The sequence below is a fragment of the Labrus mixtus genome, chromosome 8 (genome assembly GCF_963584025.1).
Source record: "Labrus mixtus chromosome 8, fLabMix1.1, whole genome shotgun sequence".
NCBI classification, from domain to species: Eukaryota; Metazoa; Chordata; class Actinopteri; order Labriformes; family Labridae; genus Labrus; species Labrus mixtus.
In genome coordinates, this window is record NC_083619.1 from 11,923,759 (window position 1) to 11,938,638 (window position 14,880).

At 38.6% G+C, this 14,880-nt stretch overlaps 1 protein-coding gene across 7 annotated transcripts in view; it reads right to left on the minus strand.

Moving 5' to 3' along the window:
- Positions 1–13,180, minus strand: part of st3gal3b (ST3 beta-galactoside alpha-2,3-sialyltransferase 3b) — a 49,735-nt gene extending 36,555 nt beyond the window's left edge. For 2 of the 7 annotated variants that reach the window (XM_061044324.1, XM_061044323.1), the window contains exons 1-2: positions 8,799–9,020; positions 558–705 (exon numbers count right to left, since the gene is read on the minus strand). In XM_061044324.1, the coding sequence (XP_060900307.1) occupies positions 558–666 (109 nt within the window). In that variant the 5' untranslated portion in view covers positions 667–705; positions 8,799–9,020. Of the gene's footprint in view, positions 1–557; positions 706–2,808; positions 3,217–8,798; positions 9,022–13,057 lie in introns of those variants that run through there. The other 5 variants (XM_061044322.1, XM_061044320.1, XM_061044318.1 and 2 more) reach the window with 5 other exon arrangements.
- Positions 13,181–14,880: the final 1,700 nt, after the last annotated feature.

Genomic DNA, 14,880 nt, shown 5'->3' on the forward strand with positions numbered 1-14,880 from the left:
TAAAGGGCGTTGCAAAACTGTGTTTTCGGTTTAGAGAGGAAAGGTTTCATCATCAAAGTGTGCAACTCTTCAAAAAGAGAACAATTTCTCCGATCATCAACATCAAATGAGCAAATGGGCATGCTTTCAAAGTAGAAATTGCTTTCATCTATTAGGTGAACACATAGCTTTTCTTACAGTAAGAGAGGTAAAAGGGATGTCAATACATTTCCATCTATGGCACACAACCCACATCTGGAGTTGACAAGTAGAGAGCAACTTGCACCAAATGTTGAAGAAAATCAGATTGAATTCTCCCTATCACATCCAGTGCTTTGATAAAGTGAATGAAAAACATAATAAATATCAAAGAAAGACATTATAACATCTGATGCAACACACAGCTTGACACATGTAGCAGAAAGACTACAGTTAACTGGCAATGAGCACAGAGAGGCAAAAAGCAAAACAGAGGCAGTTGTCTAACAGATACAAATATGTGTAGGTTTCAAAAGGAATGGCAGATGGATGATGAGGTGATGAATACATGTTACAGAAAGACTTTATAGATCACTTACGAGACTTCTGGCCCCACACAGGTAGATGGAGCTTCCCAGAGGAGTAGTAAATAAAGCCCAGAACCAGCATGGGGCACAGGACGAACAGCAGCTTGTGTGTGGGCTTCATGTTCTGCAGTCATTCACATGGCACCATCCACGTCATCACCTGATAGGACAGCAGGGCACAGGGACATTTACTCAACTAGGAAACAAAATATTTATGTCAACAGCAGCAGGGACACTAACCTGATTTTCATAGATCAACAAAATAAAACATCGCGCGAGAACACACAGAGACAGAGAGGGAGGGAGGGGAGAGGGAGAAAGGTGGTGTCAACATTGAAGACAGGTTGGAGGTGATTAAATAGGAGAAATATAATAAAACCAGAGATTAAAAAAAAAAGGGGTCTCATTGAATATCATTTTTGGTCTGCTAAATGCATACATCTCATCACATCTCTCAATGTGGCAAGCATGGGTAAACTTGCCTCAGTGGGAGATGCAGAAAGAGGAACAGATGCAGAAAGGAGCTCTTTCGGTCTTTATGTGCCGTTAAAACCGTTGACTTTGGATTGTTGATAACGCCTAACATGCCTAGCTTATCACAAGCTCTTACAGCATCCGTTTAAAACCACTCTCAACTGTTACTTACATGTTTGTTTACAGGAAACCACACCCTCACTGCTGCAGAGAAAACGACATCTGACAAAAAAGGGGGTCTGTGTGCTAGCCCCTTATAGTTGTAAATGTATTCAGTCAACAATAATGAAAAATACTACTCTGTTTAGTTCATCTCTCTTCTAAGTTAACTTTACCTGCCTTGGGCAGACAAGATCTTGAAACTGCACTGCCTACTTTGTACATATGTTAACAAGCCAAACATGCTGCAATATTGGTAATGAATCATATCTAGTCAAAACGACTCCTGACAGCATACAAGACAATCCATTAGTCATCTCTGTGTCTGAGTGGCCAGGTTATGCGGAAATGCAACCCAGGACCATGACTTGTTCAATTCTTTTCAAACAAACGTCAACAATTTTGATCTTAGCGTCTATTAAAAACAGGGTGTCCTTGAACACAACATACTTTGCTGCATTTCTTAGATGTGAGATGTTAAAAAAAAAAAATCAAATTCCATCCAGGGCATCAGCGTATGATCTTGAGCACAGCCAGAGGCATGTGCAAATGAGGGACTTAGAGCTTCAGCGTAGGGAGGTTTCTGAGGCGAGTTGAGCCCAGATAAGACTAATACCTTTGCAAAACCAAGCATTTCAAAAGAGCAGGTCCTAATCCACATGAGGCAACAGATGCTATCCGCCAGTTTAATATGCAGCGTGTTAATTCTCTATGCATTCCCTCATACAGGCTATAGTATAATGCAAACTCTCAATAATATGTTGTGTATTTTACATACAAAACAACATTTAATGCTCAAAATGTAACCTGATAAAGTGCCATGTGTTCAGGTTGACTTTGAAGTTTTAAAAAGTGTCTCTAATGACAAATAGTCACCTGTGGAATACATTCAAAACCATTTATTGTTACTTTTAGTTCAATGAATTAAACACAAAAACGCAGCTACAGCAGTCAATACACTGGGTTTATTTCCCACCACAGGTAATCTATGTGTTGAACATTGTCAAACCCTAACACATTCGTGGGAGAACAGCAACAAACAAGGTCATAAAGCAGGAGAAACTAAAGTGTACCCAAAAGCGCACAGGCAGTCCCACAACACAGTGTTTTAACTCAACACATCCTGTGTAACATTAAAACTACACTCATTTCGTATGGTTAAAGCGCTGTATTTACAGGCATGTCGAAGGTTTCTGTTTACTTCTTCAATGAAACAGAACAACAGACACATGTTAAAGCTGGTTTAAACAAATTAAGTGAGCAGAGAAGCAGCGAACCGTTACAGCTACAATTAGCCTCTGCTAGCTCGTCGCTATGCTAACAGCGCTACGTTGGCACAGTGGGAAAATTGCCTTGATCCCGTCGGCAGGCCTGCAGTGTAAAAAACACAGCAGCACTGGTTGAGAAATGTTGTGGGCAGACATGGGGCTTATGCGTTATAGCAGCAAACGCAGTCAATGGTAGAAACAGCCCACACATGGAGGATTTTTTAAAACAACGAGAGTACAAAAGACACCGCTGAGGTTAAGACAACACAGAATTACCCACCATCATCACTGTCGCTGAAAACACGGCGTAGAAACGTTTTCTCGTCTTTTCCAGGTGATCAAAAAATAATGGTAGACATTACCTTTTCTTGTCTTTCGAGTCCACGGGTTAGAGACAACGCCAGTTTCAGTTCAAACGACGGATAGGTCGATAAAACGACCGCGATCTCCCTCCTCTCCAAGCCATATTGATGATATCCGTGTAAGAACCCTGCGTCCACTCTGACTGCGTGTTTCCCTTTTACTGTCTGTCTCTCAGCAGCTCCACTTCACGTTAAGAGTGGCACAGTGAGAAAGAAGAACCCCCTCAGTCAACATGATCAACATCAGCAGCAGCTCACGGGTCTACACTAACAATTTGTCAGCGACAGTCACATGAGGTATCTCTGACTTACGATGCCCCCTCCTGTTTTAACACAGCTTCAATGAAAGCACCCTTTTCATCTGCTTCTTCACGAGGTGCTGTTGCATTGTTGAAGGTTTTGCTTTCGCACTTAGAGCATATAGGCCTATGCTACATCAACCCCCACCTTGTATAATAATAGTCTACTCGGCTGCAAAGCTATAATGTACAGCTTGTTGAGCTGGCTGCCCCACAGTGTGATGCAATGTGCTTGGTCAGCAATATTTTTTCATGGGCTGTACAGGTTGAGAGGCATGTTTTCATTTTTTTTATCACACAGTCATACTAGTTGAATTTGCTGAAGTCCAAAATGGCACTTTATATTAAATGCATGTCTATTTATCCATCAACTTGGCACCAGTGGTGAGGTAAAACTTGTTTTTTTTTTAACAGACAAAAACCTTGAGCAGAACATGAGAGTTTTCAGTGAACAGCGATCTGCAGCAACAAGATGTGTCGGAAAAAGTGTGAAAGAGAGAGATGGATAGAGACAGACAGGAAGCTGTACACACAGCAGCAAAAATAACAAACAATAATACAGTTGTAGTAGCAAGCCAAAAATAATAATAGTAGAAGTATGACTTGTGTTATTATAAATAATAACTTGAATAGTATTATATGACTGATATTAATAACTTGGTATAAAAGTAGTTTATAGTCTGAGAAATTTAGACTAACATCCTAGATCCTAGATAGTTAAAGCCAGTTTGAATGCTTTTGTCTTTTAGTCCTCAATGACTTGTTAAAACTCTGGTTGGTCAGAATTGATCTAAATCCATATCCAATACACTTTCAATAGACTATAATCCAACCTTCCATCTGAACTGTTTTGGAGTTTTTCTCTAAAATGTTAAGCCATAAAAAAAAAATCCCTTAAAGGGCTACAAATAATCGCTAATTACTTAATTGTAAAGCCTCTTTGCTCCTTGATTCAGTCTTCTAATGTTCCCACCAACAGGACGTAAGTACTCATTGAGCAGTTTGCCACTCACTATTTTAGTGGACGTTTCTATCGTCATGATGTATGAGTTTGCTTCTGTTTTAAATTAAGTTGAAGAAAAGTTGAATTTGTCTTCGATAAAGTAGAAGAATCACAAATAAATGCAGTCAATCGTGGGTAATTATTTAGTCCAGGAAACCACTTATCAGCCAGGGTCACAAATACAGCCAAACAAACGTGCATGTATAAAGATAACTTTAATGTGCTAGCAAAGACAGGAGTCATGTATAGGCACATGCGGTCAAGTTTGTAATAACCCCATAGGTCCTGCCAGAACAAGGTAAACTACTATCTGCCATTGAAAATATTATCATAAAGGAGAATAAAGAAGCAGTGTGTCCTCTGTGGTTCACCGTTGTTCATTAACCTCATTAAATAGATTCAGATGTTAGTTCGCACTAGCTGTCATTTTCAAACAGTGAACAGCGCTAGAATCAAGAGCAGCAGAAAGACGGGTTGTGAGATTCATGCACTGCTGTTCCCACAAATATGGACAGTCAGTGACAGTTGTTATGAATCCTCCAAGAATAGAAAAGCTGATATGAATAATTGAATACAAAGCTCCGATGCTCAATAAACATCGGTGAGTGTCATCCTCACTGCCATAACATGTGGCTGCGGATCGCTGCAGCAGCAGATCCATTGTCCTGGGCTTCACACCTGCTCACGTTACACTCTTAATGAAGTTTTCCTCGCTGATCTTGTGTCCTAACATCAGCGAGGCCTAGTGTCCTACGTAAGCAGAGAGGCCGGGTTTCGTTGGGGAGAAGGGGGCACAGTCATCCATTTTTGCCCTGAGAAGAGTGTGGCAGAGCAGCATACCGATCCATTAATATTAAATCAAGCAGGAAATACAATCTGCTCTCCCACTGTTCTCCATCTGGGGTCAGGAGATTAGCAGGAGCCAGGAGAATAAAATATGTACACAAGTAAACACACATACACACAAGCCTATTGAAGTTTCCCAGGATCACAGGCCCTTTTTCAAAACAGGCTTGGACTCCTGGCGAGTTGGCAGCACTTCATGGCCTTTGGCACATGGAAAGTTTGTTTACATCACCCTTACCAGAGGGAATGATCAATGACCACAGAAAACAATACAAGGAGCTTATATTTTCCATTCTCTAACCACGTCTGGGAAGCAGAGCTGTTATTTGTTTTTCTTCCAGTGGGAAGCTGTGTTTGTGAAGGTTGAAAGCACAGTTTGACAAATATATAATTTGTGTTCAGGTCAGTCACACATGGAGGCTGAGTTCATGGTTGTTCAGGACAGGATGACAGCATCAGATAGCCATATTTAGCTCTCATAAGGTCTCTGTAGTGTTTACTAAGAGCTTACTCATCTTGTACTCTTAACTTCAACCATTTAAACAGATCGCCATTTTTTTCTGTCAAAAGTTAGATAGAGAAAGATGTTGCTTCAGACCGCTAAATATGACACTGCATGAAAAAAGTATAAATGGCTCTCTTCTGGACTATCCTGTATTAAAAGTCACTTTCAACCACTCTGCTGTGTACCACAAAGCTTATTTTCAGACCCACTAGGCCAAGGTCAGGATTCGTCCTTGGCCGGAAAAAAAATAATTCCTGTTTTTGTTTCAGACCTCTATCTTGCAGATACTGTATCTTAGGAAACAAGATGATACGAAAAAAATGTTCCCACACAAAAAGGGAAACAAACGGTTTGTCTTAATGCTGGGAATAAATGTTGATAGATAAAAAGTGTGCATCATTTTAGCTGAAGAGTTTTGTTCACTCTTTTTTAATTTTGATTATAGTTGAACTCTCTTTCAGCTGAGCTGTGCTTTTGGGAGGAGGATATGACTTTTAGATTCCCTCCACAAACAGAGAAAGCACTTGACTTTTAAATCTCTACAAAGAGCAATATGTCTGTTATTTTATGCCATTGAATTTAAGCAAAGGTTTAAAAAAAGGGGGAGGGGCAGTATCTTTTTCTGCTGGGCTGTAATCCATAGAACATTTTCCTAAAAAAGACAAAACAAAGAGGGGACAGGTTGACTATCCTCTCTGCAAACATTAGTTAACCAATACCTTTGACATTTTCGAAGGACACAAAACATTTGCAACAGGGCAAAGAAACGCATCACAACAGTTTTGCCCAACAGCATTTTAGTTTGACCTTTTGGGCAGAGTTTACCAAGCCTACTGCTGCAGCCTGCCTATATTTCAAAATACATTTGGCAAAATGTTGACGTTGCATACACAGGCGCATTCGTCCGAACAACAAGAATGAGTTGAAAATGTAACACATTGGTCTGTAATTCAAGATGAATTAAAAATCATTCAGAGGTCCCTCTATATGAGTCTAATGTATGGAAGCCCATTTCCGCCAGTTAAAAAAATAAAAATCGAATCGAAATTATGAGATAATAAAGTCATAATTATGAGATAAAAGTCGAAATTATGAGATAAAGATCAAAATGTTCTCTTTGTTTATCGTTTCCCTTTCTGTTGTAGCACAGTGGTTTATTCCGTGACTTCTGCTCCAGGGGCCTGTATGTACATTCCTTGAATGTAGTCTTCAATGTGACCACGACGCATCCTTGAATGTCTTGACTTCTTTATTTCTGTTGTCCTTAGACGGAGCTTTTTATCTGGCCCTTGTGGGTGTCATTGCCCAAACAGACCACACGAGGGTATCACCGTGCGAAATTATGAGATAAAAAGTCGAAATTACGAGTTGGTAAGTGTGCATGTGCTCCAGCTGGCATTGCAGTCCCCGCATCCCCTCACTCGCCCCCCAGCCATGTAAACGATATGCAATCCTAAGGCAATTCAAGCAATCCTAATTCTGCCAAATGTAGTAAATGTTAGATGCATAATAAATAGTTATGTCTTTTAATCTGGTTGTCGCTGGAACTAAACACATTACATTACTGTTTACGTAGCATTGACTGTACCCGTTTAACTGTCAGTGTGTCACGCAGTTATTTTGTAGGCTAAAGTTCACGGTAGTAGATGGTGTCCCTGACTTTTTATCTCATAATTTTGACTTTTTATCTCATTATTATGACTTTATTATCTCATTTTTGCATACATGCATGTCTATGGCTGTATGGATGTACTGAAAGGTTAATCAATGCAAATACGGTTTGATTCTTAACTCCTGAAAGTGAATTCATTTTCCAAAATATCTGTTGAATAGTCCAATGCCTTAGAATGTTCACTCGTCATTCTTTCAATACACTAGGCTTCAGACCGAAGGATGTTAAGTTTATTGAATCAGAATAGCTTCATCTAATTATTATCTCCTCCAGTCATAACTCAACACACAGCAAGCCTAACATCAAAGATGTGCATCATGAAGACCTCACTGTTAGCCATAAAGTTTCCACATTCATTTAAACGAGCTGAATGAAAATTTCTTGTAACCACCTATTTTTCTTAAACCATATAGTGATCTTGAAAATGTGGCTATTTGGGTACTAATGTAGGAGCAGTAAAACACAGTGGGGTTTTTTCCAGACATATAGCTGGTGGCCCTGGGACAGGAGGAGATTGCGTGCATGCAGACACAGGATCACTCAGACGATTATGAGCTCGATCCATCATGTGATAAAGTAGAGCCTCAGTGAGACCTGTAGGCTTAGATTGCTGCCGTCTGCTGCTTAATGAGGTGGCAGCAACAGGAAGTCCCATTACAAGAAAACAGAAAAAGTGCTGTACATGAACTTAATAGCAGAACAGTACATATAGATTGTAGAGCAAATGTTGGATGAGGAATATATGATCTTTTTTTCATTAGCTTGATTTAAGCATCATTAGAACTGTGATGCCACAACACAGTTCTGCAAAGCCAGAAGAATAAAATGGCCAGTAGAGTACTTCAAATAAGAAAGTGAAACAAATCACAAGAGTCAGCGCTTTATGTTTTCGCATAAAAGAAGTCGCCTGCCTGTCTCCTAGCTGTAAAAAGGCTGTTTATCAACTTTCACACACTGCCAGTGTGACCACACTCTGACATCTAGACTCTCTGTCTCTGTCCCGGAAATTCAAACATCCCCTTTTTACATCCTTGTGAGCGGTTTGTGTTCATGCACACGCTCGACGCTTACATTCGTGGCTGTTGCTCTACAGGGCTGCAGGAGCATCGGCAAAAATGTAGCAAAGCTTTTTATGGGTTTGTGGGGGCTGACAAGTCAGAGGAAGTGGAAACACAGCAGGCAGGTTGTGACAAGTGCTGTGCACACACTGCCGGGGAAAAGACAGGTGATTAGCCTTGAGTTAAGGTCTCTGCTACAAGACACTTATCATGACACATGATCTGATTTAACACATTACAATACCAATCTGCCAGATTTCTAGGTGCTGTTTCTCTAAACAACATTGTATACAGAGTTATTTATTTAATCCACTTTACTCAAAGCCATGCACATCAAAGCTTTTTTTCCCTGTATTCACACAGTAGCCATTTCTCCAGCATCGCGCCCAAAGTGGAAAGCTTGCATACTGTTTTAGTATGTTTAGTACTGTACTGCTGATTCCGACACAAATTTATTAAAAACAGGGGAAACAAGTGAAGACCTAAGTCAAAACTTCTACCCCTGTTCATTGACTTTTTAATGCCATGTAGTTGATGACTTCTGATCAGAATCATTTGTTAATCAGTCTAAGAAGGAAGGCGCACACAGAGTAAAGTGTTAACTCACTGAGGTAATTCCTGTTGTCACCAACCTGCAGTCAACCTTTATTCCAAGTGCGGGCTTTGTAGTCCTGTCTGTTGTTTCGTAGCCCTGAATCAAGCTCAGATGTCAACACCTTTCAATGGAGATGTGTGAAAACCCAATGTGGTCCTCCTGTTAATGGACAAATAGCTCATGTCTGACTTTCACCCCATGAGGTGCTTTGGGTAGAGGGTCACTGCCTCTGATAATGATTAATTGGAGAGCAAACCTTTCCAGATCCAGACAGATAAAACTTAATTCACTGTAAAGTCCTATTCAGAAGAAAGGAAATGAAAAAATGCACATGGTAAGCAGAGAGAGAAAATTGTAATAAAGGGAAGTAAGTCAAACTTTGAACTTCTTTCTACCAGACTTTGACGTGCACATTCTGGGTAAAATGTTTGCTCTTTAAAAAGTTGTACCTGTAAAAAACCCCCACTGTGAATAAAGTTTACAGTTAGTTTACTCTTCCACAGTAATTAGTTGTTATATGAAAAACATTCAAAATCATTGACATAACCATCAGATCCCTTACTGTTGTTAGCACACAGTTAAACCCTTCATACGTTTCATTAAGGAAATGTTTCCTGTTTTTGACGCACACACACACACACACACTCTCTGTATCTTATCTGATCTTGCACCAGGTTACTAAACAGTGGTACAATTGCGACATCTTCAGCAGTTCATCTACGTCACAAACTCTTGTGTTGGCATCTCAGTCATTTAGAGAAACAAGTTAAATGTGATATCAAAGACACCAAGGGAAGAAAGAAACCTTAAACCTGAGAGTACATTTGTAATGTCTAGATTACTTTATCTTACCAACATAGCTTTCTGTACATATATTACAGCAAACCCAAACCCCCCATGTGACTACTTTCTTGTCATGTCCTTCAAAAAAAATGTATATGTCGAGAAATGAAATGTAAATATCAAATAGTCATTTTTGCCGAATAAAATCAACAGAGCCAATGCCAAAAATGGCTAACTTGAGGCTTGAAAATTGAGGACCATAAACCGTTTATGGACTTCAGCTAGCCACACAGTCCCCTCTTGCTGAAGGTGAGAGAAAAGGTAAAAAGCTCCATACATTTATTTTCTTTTTCTGTCTAATTGAATAATTCAACAAACAGTGTTATTTTCTTTTGGTTCAGTTAAGTTCTTGGTTCTTAAGTTCGCTGAGTCACTCATGACTGCTTAAAACCAACAAATAATAGTTGCTCACTCCCTCATTCTTCATAACCTCTTATGAAGAGATAGGTTATCTGACGCCAGAGGAATGCGACAAGAGATCTCTGTTGCATTCTTTCACTGAAAAAGACGCTTCACATGCAATATGTATTTCCAGTTAAGCCACTGTGTCACTTCTTTAATCTGACCTTGAGTTCAAGTAAAGGACTGGAAATCAGCCTTTGTAATTCCTTTGTCCAAAGGAGGGGATCCCACTGTCTTCAACAATTATCAACCAATCACCAAACTGTCTGTGATGTCTAAAGTGCTTGAAACCTTCAGTGAACAAGTAAAAAAGGGGGGGGTCAGTTGTTCAGTTAGAGGGTGTTACCGCTGATGCATTACAAATCCACAAAGGGGTACCTAAAGGTTCGGTTCTGGGCCCACTTTTATTTACTGTCTATATGAATTGCTTTGGACAATATATTCCCAAATATTCTTTTCATTTTCATTCTGATGAAACCGCTATTTACTGCTGTGCACCTACGCCTGCACAAGCTTTCTCAAGTCTTCAACAAGCATTTGATAAGACAAGAGCATCTTTGTCTTAAGAGTCTTGAATCCAAACTTTATATATGCAACTGTTTTAGTTAATGATTGTATTATTTATTTTTCTTATCATGAAATGTTTACTATCATTTTTTGTTGATGAAACTGTGTGTTGCTGCTATTCTTGACCAGGCCTCCCTTGAAAGAGAGATCTTTGATCTCAGTGGGTCTAACCTGGATAAATAAAGGTTAACTTTAAAAGTAAAGATGGGTTTGTTTTATTTATTAATTCAGTTTTTTTTTCAACAAGTAATGCTTTCTATTTATAAATCTCTAAAGTGATGTGAAATATCTCAGTGTGAAATATGCAAAAGCAGCAGAATGTGATTATGTGTCGTGTGTAGAGGCGATTCATAATTGTAATTACTATAAGGTTTATTATTTAATGTAAGTAGTTAACCTTACTGTGATGTAGCTGAAATGTCACACCATGTTGGTGTTGATGAACTATATGACACTGGTGTATACAAAAGCAGAAACATACGTTGTGTACAAATCTACAGAGGTATAACAGTAATAGTTTATTTCTGCGGATTTTGGGGTAGAAGCTCAGTGAACTCTTGATTAACACTAGCGTCTGCAGATCAGACATCAATAGCACAAAGTAACCTGAGCTCTGTCACTTGACTACCATGTGACCGGTCTGAGGCGGCCCTCAGACAATAAAACCTGAAAAACTGAGGGACCTGAGGGAGCTGCAGCTGCTGGTCCCCGAAGAGAGGTGAAGATGGCAGGGGAGGTATGTTACTGATTTGACCTGCCATTTCAGGGCAGACAAAAATTGGCAAATCATCTCTTTTTAACTTAATTTGATGAACATGATGGGGGGCAGAGGATGGGGGGAGAAATAGGCCTGACCACAATACAATCTTTACAGCCTGCATTATTTATGGTTACTGTTAATTATCTATTTATAAACACAAAGGACAAATACGGAAACAACACAACTGCTGCTACTACACTTTTTATTGCTGCTATTTTTATATACATCTGTATAATTATTACATGTCTAATGCTGCTACTGTGTACAGTATATTTGTATATAGCTTGTGGTTTTTATTTTATTGTATCTGTGTGCTGTTCTATCCTTTGGTGCTCCCTGCTGCTGGATCTATCTATCTATCTATCTACTGTATCTACCTATTCTTGTTTTTCAGGTTGCTGGTATGACTGTAAACAATCACCACTGGAAAAGAAAATCGTAAGCAGATTTGACGACACAGATCCATGTCACTTATTGAGAAAAATGGTTGGGCACTTAAAAAACTCTCAGTCTCTCTTTGAAGACATTCAGACTGAACTTTAAGAAGTGTCCACAAATCTTCATCTTCAGTACTTTCAGTTGCTGCTTCCTGTTTGTGTGTGAAGCCAGCACAATGCAATGTTAGGTTAACTACAGCTTTGTGTAGCCTTACACATACCACCAGCAACAATGACACTATAAGTTATGATAATAAAAATATCGGAATCAGTGTCAGTACCGGTACGTATGTATCGGAATCGAATCGGAACTGAAAAAAAGTTGATCGGTGCATCTCTAAAAGCAGCATAAGCATTCATTCAGAGTTTATTTTTTTGCCTCCTGAAGAAAATGTTTCAAATATTTATGCTACTTTTAGCTCTGTTTTGGTCAACAACAACTGAGAAAAACGTGTTGCAGTGATCCAAAACAGCTAAGAACTCTACTCTTTACCTTTTCTAGTTGCCAACTTTTCTTCTGTGCTGTGTTGCACTCTGGGTTTATCCCAAGCAGCAACCTCTGAGGCTGACAAACAAAGTGCCAAAAACAGCAGTTCCTTGACTGGCCACTCGAAGCCTCGGATGCAACCCGAAATGTTAGAAAACAAATGTAATAAAACCCTAAATGTAATAACTGGTCAATAATGTAACAAGATGCTGAGCCCAAAACGTAAAAACTTTTCACCCAAAATGTAACTTGTAACTTACATCAATCCATACATTCACTCACTCTATGATGTAAAAAAAAATATTACACTATTAGGAGAAAAATATTTTGCCTGCTCCATAATGTAATAACTGGAAGAAGTTATTACGTTTTGGGCTCAGCATCTTGTTACGTTATCGACCAGTTATTACATTTTGGGTTTCATTACATTTTTTTTATTACATTTCGGGCTCAGCACTTTTGTTACATTACTTACCAGTTATTCGATTTAGGGTTATATTACATTTTCTTTACAACAGGTGATAAGACGTATTGCTTTGTCTAAAATCTACACAAAATGAAAGTACAAAATATAATTGTTTTAAGGAAAACGGAAAAAGCAACGACCACTGCAGATGAGGAGGTAACAGAAATCAGGGGAGAGGCCATTGAAATGATTTGGTTCACATATCATTAAGAGCATATCAGGCTTCAAAACTCACAATTTTCATACATGTACAGCTAATCAGAGGTACAAAAGGTGGAAAAGGTTAAAGAAATATTTCTGAACACTTACATTAAAGATTCTTTCTGGTGTCCACTGGTAGAAGTTTGATTTGTGTTTATACAATAGATGAGGGCACTGCTATCTGAGCTGAGGAGTGAAATTGAAGTGGCTGGAAGAGGAAATGGAACATCCTTCAGATGAGTCACATGACCCTGGTGTGTGTTCTGTCATAACACACCCTTCTCTATTACAGCACAAAAAATCTTTGTGATGCTTCATCAGATATTTGGAGTATAGTTCCTCACCATACAGAGGCTTGAAATGATTTACAAAGCAAAGTTTGAACTTTAACTTGAATGAATGAAACCTTAATTGCCCCTAGGGGAATTTGCCCATAACAAAAACTTCAGAGTTTTGTATCCTGGATGAGAAAACTATTACACTCATTGTGAAACACAACACAAAATACAATAAAAATACCATTCATCTCAAGCATGAAATCTATTTTTAAGAACAATGGATTATTTTAGCAAGAGTAGTAACCAAAATCATTTTTCACATTTTTATATATCGAGTCCTGGTTCAAGATAAAGATCAGCCTGTGAATTGCCAAAACTAAGACGTTAGAGGGATTTTTACCCAACAATTATACAATATATCAACACAAATGTGTAGACCGTCTTGACAAATTTCAAACTTTTGTTATTCAGAAATTTTATTGATGTCACATACTGTGCAAGCCCTTTTTCAGAATGCATAAACACATTCTATTTGAGGGAGGAGGTGTTACTTTAATGGCCAACAGGATCAGGTTCAACTCGTTTTACAATGTCTGTAAAGATTGTCAATCATTACAGACATACATGATTACAAGCTTGATCCAAAATAATTTATTGGAAGGTCTTGAAAGAACTGAAAAGCCAAACAAAAGCAGCTTTGTGAGGCTACATACTATAGAACAGAGCTTTTAGCTAAATGTTAACTTTAACATGTTACACTCACAGTAACAAGCTGTTTTGAAGTAGATTTAATGTTCACTGTTCATAAGCTAAATGTGTAAAACTAATATTTGTTTATAAGCTCAAACAAACTAATCATTTAGCCCTCGATAAACATAAATATATGGAGCCAACCAGAATTCACGACTATCCATCTGGAGACCAACAATGTATGCATAGAGTTAAACAACAATTGATCAAGTAGATTAAATGTTACAGTCAAGATGAGACGATGACAAAGATGACATACCAACTGTCAGACCAAAAGATCAACCGACATTGTTAAACATAGATCCATGCTGCTAATGCTAGCTTAGCTAATAACTAAGTTAAGAATGTGCTTAACATTGGTTTGACCTGATATTCAGATTGTTTACTAGTTTTGTCACAATTCTGATTTGATTTTTTTGTTCAATTCTTCATTTAGAAAAAGGTTGAGACCATTTCACAGATTGCTGTGCAGTGACATGTTTTATTTGATTTGTGTATTGTGATCGAGCCTAACTTTTCAAAAATTGTCCCGGCAGTATGAACTTCCTGTTTAGGACGCTCTGGGATTTTTTGTCAATCTCTCTTGCTACCGTTTATACTCTAGTGTGGTTACTACTACTAGGGCAACATTAAGCAAAACAGCAAAAACCATGGCACGCAACAAAACCACAAAATTCCAGCAAGCACAGACCTGAAACTAAAACAGGTGAATAAGTGTCCCAGCCCTTGTTTCTCGTCATTACAGATTGGGAGGAAGTGAGAATGAGGGGTAAAGTTGTGTCATTCTGCATTGAATGAATCTACCTATGTTTTAACATAATGGGTTGATACCTGAAAAACTGTATTTCGGTTGAGTGTGCTTGAATCTTGAGTTTGAAGTCAGAATTATTTTTTCTAAATCAG